Consider the following 19,881-nt stretch of genomic DNA (forward strand, 5'->3'; position numbering starts at 1 on the left):
GTACGCACAGAACCGCTAAAACTGGAAAAAGGGGAGGCCTTTGCCCAGCAGTGGGATCTTGTAGACTAGATTACATTAGAGACAAAACTTCAGGAGGAAAGAAGAATAAATGCAAAATATCTACGAAACCAAGTTTCCTTCAAGTAACCCCACATAGAATTAAATTACCCCAGGGGTACAAACGCGTAGGGCTGAGCCTAAATCACTAACTTGGCAGGTAGATAGGTAATACCTATAAAGGATTTAGGAATGAAACACACATAAAATATTCAATAATCATTTATTTGTTATCCAATTTGAAATCGGCATTAAATTAAAAATAGAAATTATACTTAAACAAGCTTTTTGTTACTTATCCATTGTTTAACATAAGTACCTAAATTCTAGTATTAATCTACTTATTTGCTTAACTGTAATAAAATGATACCCTTGTTCTAAGTACATTCAATCGTTTCCCTATAATACTTAAAAGGGTTAGAAAAGTACTACCTTAGTACAAAAGCCATATAACGTATGCGCCTTTTTGAAAACTCACAAGCTTTGAAGGATTTTCTTCAACAAAACTCCGAATCGGACACGCTGTCTCCATTCCAAGTAAAACGTACATAACATAAATGGCCTATATACGTCCCACTACTGGGCACAGGCCTCCCCTCAATCAACCGGAGGGGGTATGGAGCATACTCCACCATGCTGCTCCACTGCGGGTTGGTGAAGGTATTTTTACGGCTAACCGGGACCAACGGCTTAATCGGCAGAATCAACTTACTTTTTCAGACAATCAGGTGATTCAAGCCTGTAATGTCCTTACCAAACAAAGGACAGTCTTACAAAGTGATTTCGACAATATCCCTATCGGGAATCGAACCCGGGCCTCCAGATTGTGAGCCAAACGCTCTAACTAGACCGCGGAGGCTGTTAAAAACTATCAATTTTTAACCTGGATTGAAATTAGCGTCTCGAGGGTTTCTGGAAGAAAATAAAATCATAATGCGATTTTTCAAGAAGGTTTTCACTAAATACTTATAAGGTAACAATAAAAATAATAAACAATGCACTTATCCTAACACCTTCAACGCCACGCAAAAAGTTGGTTGTTTCATTCAAGCCACGGAGGACACCCGCGTGTCTCGTTATCATTTTTTTTCTCGCGAATGAACCAAAGTTTCTAATTATTAGTGCAAATAAACATATGTCTCAACGATTAAGATTATAATACAACATTGTAAAAAAATCCGAAAATCATTATTTTGTCTGTGGGCCGCGTGGCGATGAACGTGTGAATAAAAAAAAAGCTTACTTAATAAGGAACTTTCCAGGCTACATTCGTCAAAAACAATATATCTATATTGTTGGCATTGCACAGAGTGTCATTCGTTTAACTTCATGGATAACAGACATTATGCATCTTTTATCTTTGTTTTTGGGTTTATGGTGACCCTTTTTATTACACCCAGGCACAATTACATACATCTTCCATCCATTATTATTCTGATTAAAACAAAGAGAAGCAATGTAACGGACTACTCCACTACAGCGACACTATCGGCGACAGTTTAGTGCCCTTTGGCGTGCCTTTGGTCACCCGCGAAAATGATCACCTGGGTAATCATAGGAGACTCCAATTCAAATTATGATTTCGGTATCCTAAAATCACCGGAGTCGTTTTTTTACAAATTAATGAAAATTTACTTCGCACAAAGGAATAAGTACGTATTTTTAATTAGTTAATTAATTTTATATTTTTGAAGTCGGTGCCGGTGTAACGACTACATTCTTACTAAGTAAATAGTAGCCGAGTCTGACTGCTTAACTTGCCCTCCGAAGCACGGATCATCTTACTTCAAGGCAATCGGGTGATCAGCCTGCAGTTTTCTAAGCAAACTAAAGATCACAAAAAGATTTTTGTGTCCTCACCGAGATTCGAAGCAGAGACCTCCGTATCATGAACCCAACGCTCAACCACTGGACCACGGAGGCCATTAAGAACAGAATATTGACCTTGCTAATTCAATTTGTGCAATTTTCATAGCAATCAGTCAAGTGAACGTCACCGTAATATTGATCGTGTCCGACTGAGGACGACGACGAAAATTGTTTGCTAAATTGTTAATAGAGAAAATCATCATCATAATCATCCCTAAATAGCATCATCAGTTGATTTTAAAGGTCAACATGAAATTGTGACCACCGCAAAATAACTGAGAAAAACACAATTTGCGCAAGACTTTGTTTGTGACCGTGATACGGATCTGTTATTGGGCTGGTTCTCCCTTCGGGTTCGAAGGTCAGACAGGCAGTCGCTACTGTAAACAATGGCCCCGATTCCTGCAGACACCATCTAATTTTATTTTAAGTTATATCCGTCATTTTCATATCCGTCGAAAAGGAAAGGGACGGATGATTCACAGCTCTTAATTTTAGGAAGAATGAGTAAATGAATGAATAACCCGGGCGAATCAAAAGGTACGTCGCTGGTATGCAATCCGTTTGACGTGCTGTCTACTTAACTGTGTCGGGTTATTGACGGATGTAAAATTTTTAGACGGTTGGTTTAGATTTGTGCTTAAAATTGACGTGTGTTCCATAAATTTAATGCTTGTCGATTACCCGTCCCTTTCCTTTTCGTCGGATAAGAAAATGACAGATATAACTTAAAATAAAATTAGATGGTATTTACAGGAATTAGTACCACTAACCTAAACTTCTGGTTAGGTTAGTGGACCCTATGATTATGCTGCTAGGGAGTCATCTCCCTAATATATGAACGGCACAAAACCCTTGTTCTCTCTTGTTATCGTTTCCATACAACACATATAAGTACTAAGTACCTTAGATATTCCATCCATAAAACCAAACCATCTATTAACCGAATCATTTTAAACTTTATCCTTAGCTTTAAAATCTATTGTTAATGTCCCACTTAACAGAGGCTTTTTAATTCACGTGTTGATTACAGAGCAACACGGTATTGACAATAGAATATTAATCGAAAATAGAATATAAATCGTCGTCACTTGTTTCGCACGAATTGAATCACGCCTTCAGGGGGTTAAAATGGCCACATAAGAAAGCTTTTTTTTTGACGTGACTTATTGTAGATTTGCCGCAGATGGCATTAACTACTTGGCCGAACAAATGGGGAGCGCTGAAGGCTCTCATCCGGTACAACGTTTAAGACAACAGGCCTGAGGGTGCTCAGTTGGGCGCGAACCTCGGCTCAGGGCGTCGTCTGAGAGGAAAAATATTTGAAAGAATTAATCGGCCCTAGTGGGTCGACAGCGATAAGCGCTGAATGAGGGAAATCGTCGACCACGCCGGCGGGGTCGGTATCGGGGCCCTGAAGTGTTTGGTGTCGCGAGCTGATTGGCTGCCTTTATGGCTAGAGTAATCGGGTCGTCGGGATCTAAGAAAGCAATATAACTACTTGACATTTGTTTGCATTGCGCACTTACTTTTATATGCGCAAATGTCAAATCGCAATATTGCTTTCTTAGATTTTATTTTAAACGTGTGCTTCGATGTCCCCCGTAGACAATAAAATATAGGCCAATAAACAATGGTAGAATAGCCATAACAACTCTCAGACACACCCTAAAGTAATAAACCACTTCCATGACTGTCACAACTAAAATTAACAACTTAATCAACAAACTGGCTAATAAGCAAATCGCCATAAGATTAGAGATGTCGAAATTCATTGTTCGTGTCGGCTGCGCATGCGCGATATTATGTTCACTTTTAATATCAAACGCGGGAAAACCCTCAAGGACACGTGTGAGAAAAACTTTGGAAAACCGCCGACAATGTTCTGGTTGTCATAACAATATGCGCTTGAATGAGATAACAGAGCATAAGGCAAAAAGATAACTGTAGTCAGCAATGAACGCGGGCTAAAAACTGAACCGAGTAAGGCGAATGAAAAGAATGCTACGTGCCGCCTTTATCGAATAACAATGTCCCTTTTTTAGTTGATCGGGAGATAAAATACACGCTGGTTGCCTTACGGGGCAGGACGAAGACGTAAAGCAGATGATAATGGGTACTTACTAACCTCTAGTCTCAGTAGTACGGTTGTTTTGTCCGGCCCCGAACTACTGATACCAAAAAAGTCTCATTAGTACGGTTATGACGTCAAACCGAACTTATGTGACTTTTTTGGTATCAGTAGTCCGGTTAAGGAGGTTATATAAAAATCACAAAAAGTATTAGAAAGCGAAATATTTTTTTATTAAATAGTAAATAATATTGAACGAAAATAATTTTCTTTGTAAAAAAACATAACATAACTTACTTCTTGTACTTAACTTCAGTACCTCAGTACTACTTCAGTACTCATATTTAATAGTAAAAATCGGAACCAAAATCATTTTCTTTGTGAAAAAATTAGAACCTGTTCTTCTGCCTAACTTCCCTTCTTCATTCATTTCATCTCTTCTACTCATATTAAGATGCTATATACGATGCAATTTTATGTAAATAAGTTTCTGTCGATATTTGGTTTGTTACAAGACGCAACTTACAATTTTGGATAAAATTTTCCCGGTCATTATTTAAAGCCCTTCGGACTCGTGGTCACACCAGGTTTTGCCCACCACTAACCGAACTACAGCTATAGGCTCAACAGTTCGGTTTGACGTCATAACCGTACTAATGAGACTAAAAAGGGCTCAGTAGTACGTGACCGGACAAAACAACCGTACTACTGAGACTAGAGGCTTACTAACACGGCAAGTACTTCGCATTTTGCTTTCAAGTCTTCTAAAGGAACTTATAAGTAACTCTGTTAGTTTTTTACCGACTTCGAAAAAGAAGGTATTTTTTTTCTTATTTTGATCGGCACTATTTGGAATATTGGTCCAATTTCGGTTAAAAGTACTCTTATTAACACTGGAAAATAACATCATGCCTGTACATGGGCTGTGGTAGGCAGAGATGTAAGTATGTACTACACTCACACCTCGCCAGCTATGTTTAAATCCCATGTAATAGGGGACCAGCCTATTGCCATTAACCGGACACAAACCGTGGAAAGCATGTGATTGAACAGTCATGAGCAATATAATGTACCCACTTTAGGACTCTGTCGCACTAACATATTTGACATTTAGTGAGACTTACAGTTCAATTTGTCAAAAAGTTAATGTGACATGGTACCAAAGTGTATACATATTAATACTCGTGACCGTATATGATCCAAACATGATTTCAAAAGTCGAATACAGTGGTTTAAGCCTTAGCCGGCAAAATAAGGCAAATTCAAATGACTTCCAATTTACTTACTTACTTACACAAAAGATTGTACTAAATGCTATTAAGTATTAGTAATACATTTGGAAAACTAGCACCCTTTTTTGACGTGACATTATTGTTGTTTTGCTACAAGAGGCATTAGCTGCTTGACCGGACAAATGGGGAGCGCTGAGGCCTCTCACCCGGTATCTAAAACAACCACATCACCCTCAAGGTTCTTAGGTGTTTCAAAACGATAATTGAAACGTTAGGTACATATTTAAACAGGTAATAAGTAGCGAGCTCATTCAAAGGTCTTGTAATTAGTGTTGACTAAAACGTATTATTGAGCTGCTGCCTTTACACTTAAAACCTTTTATTACAATAGACTTAAATCGCGATAGCTAAATGAAGAAGTGAAGAGGAGTCACGACTTCTAAAGCTGCGTCGATTCTGACGCAGGGGCTATAAAGGCCACATTAAAGGAACTCAAAAGGCAATATTGCTATTTGATTTCTTGACATTGCGCAGTTATTTTTATATGCGCGAATGTCAAATAGCAATATTGCGGGTTACGGGTTCTTCCTCACGCAACGCGACGCGTCATGGGCACCTTTGGTCGGTTCGTTACGGGGATTTGTTTGAACAATTGACTTATAAACACACAAATGATAACCAGCCTATATACGGCACAGGCCACCCTCAATCAACCGGAAGGGGTATGGTGCATACTTATGTACCATTCATAATCATTTTGTTAATTTAGATGTTTTTTGGCATATTAAGTTATTTATGACAATGTATGATAAGTAATTGAAATTATTGTTAACCTTTAAATAATGTTTTTTGAAAACTCACTTGTATGATAAAATATTGTTTTTAAATCCATGTTATATATATTTATATTGCATTCTTTAAAACTGAGATTTAAGACCGGGGATCTGTATGGAGACACCTTTAGTGTTAATGTTGCATTCATGCGTGCGCGTGCGCCTGCCTGGTCGTGCGGAGCACGCTGCTCGTGACCGTCAGATCCAAACGTAGCTCTAACACAAAATAACTAATCCGAGATGCACTAAGTAACTCTATATCGTCGCTTTATAGTGTAAACCACGTCATCATTATTATCAGCCGTACAGCCGTGGTTAAGTAACTGTAATAGGTAATAAAATATCAATACTCAGTTACAAACACTCCTTTTTTGTAGAATAAACATATACAAACGTTTATAAATTACAAGCTATCCTCGTTTGCTCATACAAACAGTTCTATTGCTTCACTTTAAACACTAGAAACGGCTGAAATGAACCTATTCGCACGTCGCATCTTGAAGAGCCACCAACTACTTACCACCTTTGTCTGTATTTTAGACTTAATGCCCTTGTGAATAAAGATGAGGGAGGTGTAAACTGGAGCGGGTACTGTGGTTAGACCTAGTACGCTTCCTGAATCCATTGTTCCATTTCGTGACGGCGGTTCACGAGTGATGCGAAGTGGTATGACTTCCTCGATGCGATTGGATGATCATTCTCAACTTATTTGTCACTAAACTTAAGGTTCGCGGTAATGTAGAATACCGTCGCTACTAGACAAATCTAAGTAGAAAAACTGAGTGAGAGCCCTCAGAGCGCACACAAAAAAGTTTTTTTTTTGTATCATTGGGTCCTACGCCACAGATTAGATAATAGTTACTGCGTCCTACGCGTACTTTAAGTACACATGCAAACGAATCAAACACACCAAAAGAAGCAAATCAATTAAACAAGCAAGTACCAAGTAGTAACATCTTACATCGTGTCCTGCGTGCCCGAACACCTGTACGCAGGAGGATCTGATGAGCGCTGCAGATAGCGCCATACTTATTGCCAAGTTTTGGGCCGATACAATTTAGTTTGCCATCGACACGATAAGAAGAAGAGCAAGTAGCTACCTAATTCAATTCAATAGTGGATTAATTCCATAGCCGTTTTAAAAGTTGAAAAAGTTTCCAGCTATTTTCCAGAGTTCATCCCTTAAAAACAATATAGATGGCGATATACAGATTTTCCTTCGCGTAACCTTCTAATTTCATGGATAACAGACATAATGCATCTAGAATTGTAAAATGTGAATAAGCTAAAAATAGAAGCCAGTCTAAATATTGATCAAAAATCAACCTCATTTTACTTTTCGACTTGTTTTGGAATTTTATTTAAATAACAAGAATTAAATAACAATAAGTACGACGTTTGACCGATTTTATCGATGTCATAGGATATAGTATTTCTATGCAAAATATAAAGAAAACATTTGTTTTGACCTTTCGTAAAAAATATCTCATTTGACTAGGTTGTCAAATAGCCTATTGAAAGATATTAGAAAGTACTTCTCATTTTTGTTCGTAGTCTCGAAACACAATGAATGCTGAATTTTTATACATATTACTGTTGCGTCGAAACAGAAAGCTTATGAAACAAACTTATTTATGGAAACACTTGCAGGGCTTTTCTACAGTAGTTAACTTTGAATACGTTATATACGTTACGTTAACGCATCTATGCTGTTCTGGGAGCAAATAAAAAACATAGAAAACGTTCAGCTGCTTGTCTTCCCGGGCATGTCGTAAAAACCGACAGAGGGATTGTGTCCTCTAACATGATGGACTAATGTTATGGGCGATAGGCTGATCCCTTATCACCATAAGGTTCATCATATCCAGCTTACGACATCGTATCAACAGTGGCTGCAAGTTGTCTTTGATTACTTGTGGCTCTGCCCACCCCATTAGGGATTACGGACGTGAGTTTATGTATGTATATATGTGTATGTAAACTTTGAATCGTTACTCAGATCAAATTAGGTAGGTACTTAAGAGTAGGTAAGTATGCCAAATTGCCCACACTAAAGAAGGTTAATCCATCATATTCAAGGTCTAAAACTTAATTAATTATGACTAAACTTGTAGGTTCGTACTCAATAATGTTAAGGGTGTGGGACTTGACCAAGGGATAAAAAAAGTTTTGATGTAAACAAAAAGACATTATAATTAAAATAATTAATAATAATCGTATCAAAAACAAACAAACAGCAAAAAAGCTAACAAAATATAAAAAACAAACAGTAAAAAATAAAAAAATATGTCGTAATAGAAAATATAGTTAGCTTATTACATGTGTGCAAAATCATTGAAATCTAAGCATTCTTAAATATTTGGTAAAACTAAGTATTTAAAAAAATATATTTTAGGAATAAATAGTGCTTGGGAATAACACGAGGAAAGTTTCCACACATTCCGACTCCGACTACGACTTTATCCATGAGTATTTTTTGTCAGTTATTTAAGAAGTCCCTGTGGTCCCGTGGTTCGTGTGGTCCGTCTTGCATCTCATACGGCGCCGGTTCAAACCCCGGTACTGGACTTGCGGTAACGGTCAGAACATCTTAACTGCAGTTTTCCTTAACCCAGTTGACTTGACCTTTATAGACGACGATACGGCTCACCACCCATCATGTTTGTCTAACAGAAAGCTCGGTGAGACGTGGGTACTTATTTCATCCTGCGATGGATGCACCTCTGACTACCCCAATTGGGATATAGTCGTGAGCTTATGTTATGTGAGCTAATTTGTCGATTTTGGTCCAACGCCACCCACTACCTAAAAGAGAAGCCCTGAGGGCTCTCGAAGCGCACAAAAATGGTCAGTCAGTTGAGCGTTTCCCAATCTTCCTACATAGTCAATAATGATGATCCTTCACCCTCACGATATGGTTCATTTCAACACGAACGAAAAGCGCTGTCGTCATTAACGATCATCTTGCGATCATCACAAGTTAAGCAACTGTTCAATGTCAATTGCAAAAACCTGGGAACAATCAGTTGCTAATCTGTTCGCACCAGCTACTGTGACATGACATGACCACGTGTTTCGCAATGTTATCGTAATGGTAATGTCTGAAATGATTCACAACCACTTTGTGGTGTCTGGTTCACCATTTAGGTTTGGTTTAGGGCGATGTTTAGAGATCATGTAGGTCTATGGTCGTTTTGCTTAGGCGTCATTATACGTGTTGGTCGTTATGCTTGTGTGTCAATATTCGTATTACCTGTTGGTCATTGTGCGTATTGGTCATTGTGCGTCAAAAGGGTCTAAAGAACAAGATAAGGATCCTTGAACAAATTATAGACTGTGTAGAATGTAGCGAAGACTTTTGATGCTACTGATCGACGTGACTCTACGCCGGCGCTCTTTTCTTGCACCTAGTTTGGTTAGAGACCGTCCTAAGTATATTATTACTACGCCATGAGGTAACTACATGTCGCTAACCTAAGTTTACATAGGGATGGTGAATCGTGTCACACTGACAGTAACAAAGGAACGCCACCATCTATATGGCGAGGGACCCTCTGTTTACGAGGAAATACTAGTATCACAGACGAAAACAATGAAAGATAGAAGTCTTAAACGAGTCTAGCCTTAAAAGTGCTAACTAGTAGCGCTTAGCCTGCGAGAGATCCATATGAACCAAACAACTTTTCAATTACTAAACAACTGTGGCAATCGGAACTCTCATTACTCGAACAATCATCCAATTAATGATGCGCCCACGAGATAGCCATCGCGATGAGCTAGATCCCCAAACGCGAGATTACTTTGCGATAATTTCCCTGCAGCAGCCCATTGCGAAAGTGCACGTGCGCGTACGATCCCACGCGATGCAATCTTTGTTCCGTCGGCCATTGTGCCCTGTGGAACAAATAAAAAAAACTAATAAATGCACACATATCTAATTTAACATCCTGCGTAAACGCACTGCCTTAACACACAACTCAATTTTTACGTCCGTACTAACGATGTCGCCTCCCTCGAATATCGAGGAATAATTTTTATTTCACGAACTTAACTTTTCTTTTCTGTTGTTTCAGTTCTTCTGGCAGCCGTGTCCGCGCAGAGTGGATATGAATACAACAAACCTGGCCGGCCTTTTTCTCCTGGAAGCACCCCCAGCCCTTCTGGATTCCCAGGAGGGCCGACCGGTACCTCGGGACCAGCTGGTCCTGGGCAAGGATATTTAGCACCTAACCAAGGATACCCAGGCTCGACTGGGCAACCATCGCAGCCAGGATTCCCCGGGCGGACCCCGTCAGGACCGTCGTACCCTGGTCAAGGACCGTCAGCGCCCGGGTATCCTGGTGGAACACCATCCGGTCCGTCGTATCCGGGTGGATCACCCTCCGGGCCATCGTATCCTGGCCAAACACCATCCGGTCCGTCCTACCCTGGACAAGGACCAACCACTAGCGGAACTCCGGGCCAAACAGGAACGAGTTATTACGATCAAGGCCAAAATTACCCTGCGACTTCTGGAGGACCTGGAACAGGATCAGGACAAAATTATCCAATTCAAGGCAGTTCGCCTGGTGGCGGACCCGCCGGCCCCGGGCAGGGGCCGAGCTTCTTCGGACAACCCGGCGGACCCGGAGGACTGGCCCCCGGCGGCCCGGGTGACACCGGCGCCTATGAGGGTGGTGACTACTCAGCTATTCCTGGAGAGCCCGACAAGGACTATCCCATTTTAACTGAAATCCCTAAAACATCTTTCAAATGTGACGCGCAACCTTATCCTGGATATTATGCTGACGTTGAAACCCGTTGCCAAGTATTCCACATTTGTGCCAATAAAATACAGTACGATTTCCTCTGTCCCAACGGTACCATCTTTTCTCAGGACGTGTTCGTGTGTGTCTGGTGGAATCAGTTCGATTGCAACTCTGCTCCTAGCCTCTACGAGAAAAACGCTAACTTGTTCGATAACACGTCAGCTGGCTTTCGACCTGGAGGCGGCTTCCCGGGCCCCAATGACTACCCACAAGGCAATCTTGATTACACTACTGGACCACAAGGACCTGGTACAGGACCACAAGGACCGGGTGCGGGTTATCCGGGCAGCACAGGACCACAGGGACCTGGTGCAGGTTACCCGGGTAGCACAGGACCACAGGGACCTGGTGCAGGTTATCCGGGCAGCACAGGACCACAGGGACCCGGTGCAGGTTATCCCGGAAGCACAGGACCACAGGGACCCGGTGCTGGTTATCCCGGTAGCACAGGACCAAAGGGACCCGGTGCAGGTTATCCGGGCAGCGCAGGACCACAGGGACCCGGTGCAGGTTATCCGGGAAGCACAGGGCCACAGGGACCCGGTGCAGGTTATCCGGGAAGCACAGGACCACAGGGACCCGGTGCAGGTTATCCCGGAAGCACACCACGCCTAGGACCGCAAGGACCGCAGGGACCGCAAGGTACTACCACAGGATATACTCCCACTGGAACCCAGGGTTACCCAGGATCACAGGGCCCGTCGAACTATCCAGGATCAACTCCAGGAGGCAGCCAGGGCTACCCGTCTGGCAAACCTAGTGGCCCCAGCTTCCCCGGCGGCAGACCACAATCCCCCACCGGTCCCTCGCCGACACCCAATAGAGAATACCTCCCGCCAGTTAATTATTAATAAACTTAAGTACCACTTAAACTTAAGTAATACTGTATAAGACGAAGGATGTTTCGTCAAAATTGAAAATTAAATGCCATAAAAGGTATCTAATGAAAGGAAACGATTTACCAAATTGTTAGTTAATCCAGTGGATGAGCGTACGAGCGAAATTGTTGGTGCTGTCTGTTGTTATAGGAATAAAAATTACGTATTTATTAGTGTTAAATAATGTTAAATCTAGGTGTAAGTACCTGCTTTCTATATCTCTTATTATAAATAAATTCGCATCAAGAAATGATAATTGTAATCAATCAGATATATAATATATAACGGAAGTTACCAAAACTAGTACAAAATATATTTTTTTGATTAATAAAGTAGAATATTTTAGCCAAGATTGTAACCGTGTAAATAAACCTATATGCAGTTAATTAAAGTTATTATCGCAAGTTATTTGTTTATACTATCACAACTGACGTGCTCCCTATCTTAGCATGACCCTTCTTGGAGGCTTTGGAGGTTCTGTGTGACAAGAAAGCGCACTTACTACCCAACTGATCATTAATTATAGCATACTCTTCACACGTACTAGGTAAATTGTTCCCTTCAATGTTAACTTTTAACAATCCATCGTTCACGCTCTTTAAAGTACTCTGATAAACCAATACCTTTGCCAGATTTTTTACGCTTAAGTAGGTAATGTAATTATAGGATAAGTTTAAGTAACAAAGTGTCATATTGCCTATACAATGTGGCCAGCCGTTGTTAGTGGTCAAGTTGTTACGAATGAAGGGATCGCGGAACTGGCCCATCGCTTGATCCGTTAACGACGTTACCTTAGCCTTAATATATTGAGCAACCATTTCATCTTTCTGTTTCTTTATCGCTACTTCAGACAAACTCACCTGTTTTGCTATAGACGAACTTTTCCTCAAACCACTAGATTTCCGGTTACTGTAATTAATAACATCTTGGAACGTATGCCTCCAGGTTTCGCTTTCGGCTAAATATTTAGCCATAATGCGTTTCCTCCTTCTCAAATAATCAATTAAACGCCCTCTTTTGTTTGTTATCTCGTCATACGTTAAAGCAAAATCTTTTAATACGTCGAAGATGCAAGCCATACCGTCATCAGTAATGCTATTGCTCGCAAGGTTTAAATAACGTAAAGTTCTGTTAGTTCGTAACATTTCAGCTATGTGTTTCGCTCCTACGTCAGTAATGTGGTTTCCGGATAGATTGAGGAGCAATAAACTTGTCTCTGCGGGTGCGGCGAAGTGTAGTTGCGCTGTAATACTTCGACACCCTTCGTCGGATAGCTTGCACCTCGCGAGAGACAGGTTCCTGAGGCTGGTGGCGATCTCTAAGAGTAGCGCGAAGTTCGCTCGTGGCTGGTAGCAGTCGTCGAGACATAAGTCCGTCAGCGGCACCACATCCAGCACGGTATTCAGGTCGTGCAGAAGGTACCCGTCGATGCTGCAGCTACGTACTGATATTTTCAGCAGTCGACTGTAGACAGGAGCTATCACGGCAATTGCCTGTATAAGCTGACGTGGTACTTGCGGTACTCTGTACAGTAATATTTCAACCAAGTGTCCATTGTGGTCATACAATGCGGTTACGGTGATGATCCCCAGCTGAGCTATCACCTCAGGAGAACAGACAGTCTCCACGGTTTCTTCTACGGAACCCCTCTTTAAAGTGAAAGGCATGACGGTAGTATCTCCTTTTTTCTTCTTGATCGGAACCGTACCCATGTACTGACGAAGTTCATCTAAAACAGAAACGTAAAACTGAGTAGAAACAATGTTTTTAAATGCGCAAATCTCAAAAGCAACATTTGGAGTAAGTAAATGACAATGTACAAGTAGGTACTAACCGTTCGCAAAACCCTTCTTAACTAACACTTCAAAATCACAGCCGTACTTCTTACAGACGTATGGAAGGAGCTCCTCAAATATCAGGGATGGTACCTGCTCACTCCCATCTTCCACTCTAGGCGATATTATTGAGGGCTGAGAATGCATTGATCTCACTGATTTAGCACGAAGCATCTTTTCAATATAGTAAAAAAATCAACATACAAAAATAAAATAAAAAATACTTTTAAAAAAATAATTCGTTGCAATACATCCGCATCGGTATCAAAATTAATAAAGCTGTCACGTGTCACACATAATTTGGACCAAAAAAAATGTGAGAAAAAGGAGACCGGATATCAGCAATGTGACATTATTTTGAATTTGGGGCCCGATCAAGACCGTAGATCAACACGGACTTCCATGTTGCTTGACTGCGAACGATGTTACGGAAACATAGAGCACCACGGGCCTTCGCAGACCGGACCTTACGTCAACTGTCACCGCCAAAATTAGTTTTTCGTAATCACACCGTTTGTAATCCATTCAAGAAACAAAAACGTAACTTTGCCAAGGCCTAGAGTCGTATTTTTATCGTTATTGTATGCTATTCTATCTGAAGTGAAACCAAAGAAGTACAACGTTAAAATCGATTACTTTTTCATAATAGGAGGAATAAAAAAACAGAATTGTAAATTATTTTATTTTATAAACCAGAATTCAAACAGCTATAAATCACATTCCATAATAGCTACTAAAATGAACATGTCAACAGAATCTTTGGTCAAACATAAGTAAAATTAAAGAAAACAACAACTTCAAAGTTCAAAGTAACAAAAAGAAAAGTATATTTTCCAACTATCTGGTACCTTATCTGGTCTTCCCAGCAGCAATATTCTACTTTTTATAACTAAACGACATTGTTAAGGTTATCTAAGAAGCTCAAGCCCTCAACATTCTTGAGTCCGTCCAATGAATTCTTACTGAAAGTTATCATAAGGTGCCTTACATTCAAACTTAATGTAGAAATAGAGAAAAAACTAATACTTAACATGTAGGTAATGTATACACCTACGTAGTAAATTAGACATAACTAAAAAAGAGTGTATTTTCTCACTAACTTAACAATAAATAAACTTTTAAAAGGCGAAACTACTTTTCTACTCTGCGACATTATGAAGTTCATTCAGCAATTTCTTAATATCCGTATCCTTACAGGTACTACTCCAACTTACCTACCTAATGTTACTTAAATGAAAAAAAACATCGTTTCTCAATAGTGAGTAAAAGTAAAAATACCAAACTGTACTTTAGTAGGGGTAAAGATATACTTAGTATCCGTATAACAAAAGCCTAAGTGCTTACTTTACACGAACTTAAACGAAATTATGCCTATTATGTATCTTCTTCTATTGTAGTAAGTACATGCAGGTAGCCAGTTAAAATAAACGAAGTAACAAATAATAACATTAAACATTTCATGAATACTACACAAGCAAAATAATAATATAAAAATACTATCTTTCAGAGTTACGAAATGCAGTAGGTAACATGTTTAATAGGTACTATCTTTCAGAGTTACGAAGCGAACTTACGAATTCGACGAGAGTGTTTCTACATACAACGTTCTACTTTTTACTACGTATGCTAGTTGAATATAAAGGTTCAGATTTTTTAGCAACAGCTTTTTTCAAATAGTTGTCTACTTCTAAAAATTCGTTACTGTTATAGGGGATGAGATTCCCTTCTAATGTGATCTTGATCAACCCCGTGTCTTCTGGTGGCTTAATTATTTCGTTTTGATATTTAAGAACTTCGCGAAGCTTCTTTAAAGTAGGAAACTGCACGTTATTGTAAGCTATGTTAAGGGAGCAAAAATGAAAGTTACCGTTGCAGTAAACTTTATCACCAGCACGAATTATATGGTCGTCGTCGAAGAGATCCTTAAACGGACCGCCCATTATTTGGTCGGTCATAATTTCCGCTACTTCGCCAATGTCATAAATGCCTTTCTTACTAATACCTTTGCTACTCTTTACAGGTGAGGGTTTCGGCAACTTGCGTTTACCCGAGGCTGAAACGATACCCGATCTGGAGCTGCTGGACATAATCAGGGTTTGTTGTCTCAGCTGCTCTGCGTAACAGATCTCATACACATGTGCCTTCTTTTTATAATACTCTCTTCTTCTATCGCGCATGTCCTTTACATCTTCCTCGGTTAACATGAACCTTTTCAATTGGTCCAATATGTACTTAGCGCCATCATCAGTTATTTGATTTCCAGCTAAATTTAAGTGCATCAACGAGCGGTTCTTTTTCAATATAGTTCCAAGCAGAAAAGCTCCGGTATCCGTAATATAATTACAAGAAAGTTCTAAAATTTGCAGGGTTTTCCCAGCGTCCCCTCCGTGGTCAAGTCTTTCGCATATCTTTTCTACTATACTGTCGTTTATGGTGCATCTATTCAGTGACAAATATTTCAGTTGGCTGCCTTTTTCCAATACAAGATAGTAATTGCCTTGCTTAACATAAGTACCATCGAAGATCATTTCGGTAAAATTTGAATGTGGTATAAGCTGTCCAATCTCGTATAGAATTTTCTGGTCTAATGGACACCTGGTGATGCTCATCCTGGTGAGGGTCGGCTGGAATGGCAGGCACAAGCCGAGTGACTTAATAAACAATTGGCGCACGATCTTACAGTGTGTCACTGCTACCTCTGCCAGACGGTTGCGAGCATCATAATACGCTGTAACTGGTATGAAATATTCACCTTCCGCGTTTAAAACATTCGAGTATTCCGGCTGAACTTCAGATTGTTTTGCCATTACTTCCGATTTTTTTGCTATTACTTCAGACTTTTTAAGTGCTGGTTTCACGTCTAACGACCCTCGATCAAGCATTTCTGAATTCACAATCTTAGCACTCTTCTTTTTCGTGGCCTGTTTCTTTCTTTGCGATACAAACTTTTCTAAAAAAATAAGTTGTAAGAAACTTATTAACATCATCGTCGTATGATCGTCGTCCATCATCGTCCTAACATCATGGTATGATATGACGTATAACCACTCGTATTTGAGAAGTATTTAGTATACCTACCTAAGTAGTTATAGTATAATGATCAAAACAGGTAATAGTAGGTATGTACTGTACATTGGTCCCAAGAAAACTTATTTACCTATCCATTTTAACACGTTGATGCAAAGAAAGGTTATAACCGTTGTACTTAACGTACTAAATCTGACAGAACTGCTATGAACGACGTTTTAAATTTTGCAGTAACGACAGAATGGTTAACACTATCTATAACACAGGTATATTTGTGTATAAAACGTCCGTTCAAGTCATTTATGTATTTACAGATCGATATTTGTGCCTTGTGACAGAACGGTCACAAAATAGTTATGTACGGACTACCTATACAAATACTTATGTCAAAATATGATAAAAAAAACTACCCATCAACGTGTTACTAAGTAGTGCTTGGCCGAGAATCTCTGACACATATAGATATCGAATAAACGATCGCAATAACTGTTGTCATGTCTTAACTCATATTAATCACAAATATACCGTATCTATCAATAGCATAGAACAAGTAGAACAACGCTGACAATAGTGCCTGCAAATTGTTATCTTGCAATTGTTATGAACAACGTAATAAGTATATTATCGTATTTAGGTACGAATGTTTGATAGCACAACATACATAACATAAACTGCCTATATACGTCCCACTGCTGGGCACAGGCCTCCCCTCAATCAACCGGAGGGGGTATGGAGTATACTCCACCACGCTGCTCCACTGCGGGTTGGTGGAGGTGATAGCACAACATTGGAATAAAATAAAGATTTGGCTAAATTACTTAAATACCTATGTAGATAGTACATACATACATAAACTCACGCCTATTTCCCGCCGGGGTAAGCAGAGACTATGGAAATCCATTTGCTTCGCTCCTGACACACTTCTCTCGCTTCCTCCACATTTATCAATCGTTTCATACACGCACGCCGCGCCGGTTCAGAGTAGAACGTACTAAACCTTTTCTAAGGACATCTCCAATTTGGTCAATGTAGGTACGTCCTTCTGGGTCTTTCTCTGCCAGCCCTACCATCAACCTTAGCTTTATACATATACCGCTTTCGTAATCCTATTATACTTCACCAACTTACATTCCCTTCTCAATCACTATATCGTCTTTTACACCACATCTCTCTCTCTTATCACACTGTTTCTCACTATAATATATGTAGATAGTACTTATTTTACACCGTGGAATATAGAATAATACTACGTATAGCCCGGTAACTTCCCACCCCGCACCAAATCGCATCGGGGGCTCACCCCCTCACGGTCTTACTAAAGTACAAAGAATAAAGAGGAGAGAGGAAAAGGATAAAGAGTAAAGGGTACCGCGGGGACTGTCGGTCTCGCTCGCATTAGGCGGCATAACGGTTTTTTTTTTCATGGAGTGTCCGGGGTATAATTATGATGATGATGATGTGATCCAGCCGATTTTGGCTACGGCGACTGCTTCAACTCCGACGTTCATGTGCTCGCATGTGGCTTTTATAGCCAATCTTACTATACTTACCTTTTAAACAAAACAAACCAGATAGGTACCAACCTTGATACAATTTCGTGACAAATACAAGCTCCGGAAGCATCATTTGTTTGCATACCCACGGCAGAAAGGTATCAAAATCCAAAGGAGAAGGTCTGTCCTCTTCAACGTGTAAAACAGCCTGGGATGGCTTCACAACAACCTTGCTGGGTTCAGGTGAATCTACGGGAAGAGGAGGTGGAGGGGGGGCCCGAGTTTGAAAGCCTCCAATGGCAGCGATTGATTTCTCCTTGATTTGTCCGAAGCCAGGCAACGTGGCTAATGATTTCTGCCTCGTACCGAGAAGGGGGTCATGAACTGAAAGGCTAGGCTTCAATAAAGCCATTATTGTGTCTTCTTAAAGCTGTAATAAATAAATAAGTCGTCTCAGGTAATGGTAAGAATCAATTATTGTAATACGTCGTCTAAGTACTTTTTATATGATAAGGTGGTCAAGATTCTGATAGTAACATAAAATAGAGACTAGTCACAGAAATAAAAATATTTTATTACATTACAAATTTTGATAAAATGAGTAAGTCTTTAGAAGTGAAAGTCAATATTCATATCTAATCACATAATGCATAATAACATAAAATAATATTAATACAAACCGTTTAAAGTACAGTTCTGAATTGTAGTTTTATATTAGAAGTGCAGAATAATTGTAACTGAAGCACTTTTTAAACAGACATAAAACATCAGTTCGGAAAAAAACGGTTTTTTTTTAAACTTATCCTCAAGTAAACTCGAAAAAAGTTTCTATTAATCATCGTTGTTAATCTTATGTTGTATAGTCGTAAGGTTCTATCAAAAAGCAACACGGAAGGGAGTAGTAGTAGGTATATAGTCGTTCCCCTCTGCGAACCTATACTTATGTCTTCAGGACAGGTAGTTTTATAAAAACTAGTTGCAGTCGGCCTGCGCGCTAGACTGAATCTAGGTGCGTAGCTGATGCGACGTCCTTGAAAAACGTCTAATATAGTTATTTTATCGACAATTGGTACAACCACAATGTGACGTCTCACCCCTTCCCGCCCCGTGAAAAGTGGCAGAAAATGTTGTATTAGCAACTAACGCCATGGCTACTCCCCTCCGGTCCGCGGAGGTCCGTGTTGCTTTATGGGTTCTATGGGTCAATGATCGACCTCACCAATCATGGTGTCAGTCGAGTACTCGGGTGCCTACATGCCTCATGCAATAAAGTATACTTACTGTAATATCTCTCTACCACCACGTGTGATAAGTAGATATATAGTAGCCGGAATCATAGGCTTACCGTGCCTTCTGAAGCACGGGAACATCAGTTTACGTAAGAATATCACGTACTTGACATCAAAAGTCAAAAATAAATATTTTTTTTGCGATATACAGCCCCGAATATTATCTAGGCAATAATTATAATTATGTTAGCTAAATAAAGCACGCGACTTTATATTCTAAAGCTCCGGTCCGCCGGAGGCCTGTGAAGCTTTATGTTATAAAGTCAGGCTGGTGATTTAAACCTCGCATCTTCGTAATAATATATTTTGGAGCAATAGCAGTGGAGTATGACACGAACCCTGCGCTCTGGTCGAATAGGAACAGATCTGTGCCCAGCGTTGACGCATTGCTTTCGTGCCTGTGGACTTCGGATATTATATCGCACTTATCGCAGTAAAAACAAAGACCAAGTATTTGCAGTTACTAAGATCGTAAGTACCACAGAACGT

At 40.0% G+C, this 19,881-nt stretch overlaps 2 protein-coding genes across 10 annotated transcripts in view; one reads left to right on the plus strand and one right to left on the minus strand.

The window, feature by feature from the left end:
• Positions 1-12,152, plus strand: part of LOC126380322 (collagen alpha-1(I) chain-like) — a 41,153-nt gene extending 29,001 nt beyond the window's left edge. Inside the window, exons 3-5 of one of the 9 annotated variants that reach the window (XM_050029659.1) lie at positions 10,136-11,302; positions 11,342-11,380; positions 11,420-12,152. In XM_050029659.1, coding sequence (XP_049885616.1) covers positions 10,136-11,302; positions 11,342-11,380; positions 11,420-11,721 — 1,508 coding nt within the window. In that variant the 3' untranslated portion in view covers positions 11,722-12,152. Of the gene's footprint in view, positions 1-10,135 lie in introns of all 9 variants that reach the window. The other 8 variants (XM_050029657.1, XM_050029658.1, XM_050029662.1 and 5 more) reach the window with 8 other exon arrangements.
• Positions 12,153-12,161: 9 nt separating this feature from the next.
• Positions 12,162-13,460, minus strand: LOC126379760 (leucine-rich repeat-containing protein 71-like). Its single transcript, XM_050028578.1, has one exon. The coding sequence runs from the start codon at positions 13,458-13,460 to the stop codon at positions 12,162-12,164; it is 1,299 nt and encodes a 432-aa protein (XP_049884535.1).
• Between the last annotated feature and the right edge of the window lie 6,421 nt (positions 13,461-19,881).

This window comes from Pectinophora gossypiella, chromosome Z, assembly GCF_024362695.1.
Source record: "Pectinophora gossypiella chromosome Z, ilPecGoss1.1, whole genome shotgun sequence".
In the NCBI taxonomy this organism is placed as follows: Eukaryota; Metazoa; Arthropoda; class Insecta; order Lepidoptera; family Gelechiidae; genus Pectinophora; species Pectinophora gossypiella.

What these genes read in the sequence shown, in the direction of transcription:
- LOC126379760 (XM_050028578.1), bottom strand. Translation starts at nt 13,460, where the DNA reads ATGGGTACGGTTCCGATCAAGAAGAAAAAAGGAGATACTACCGTCATG.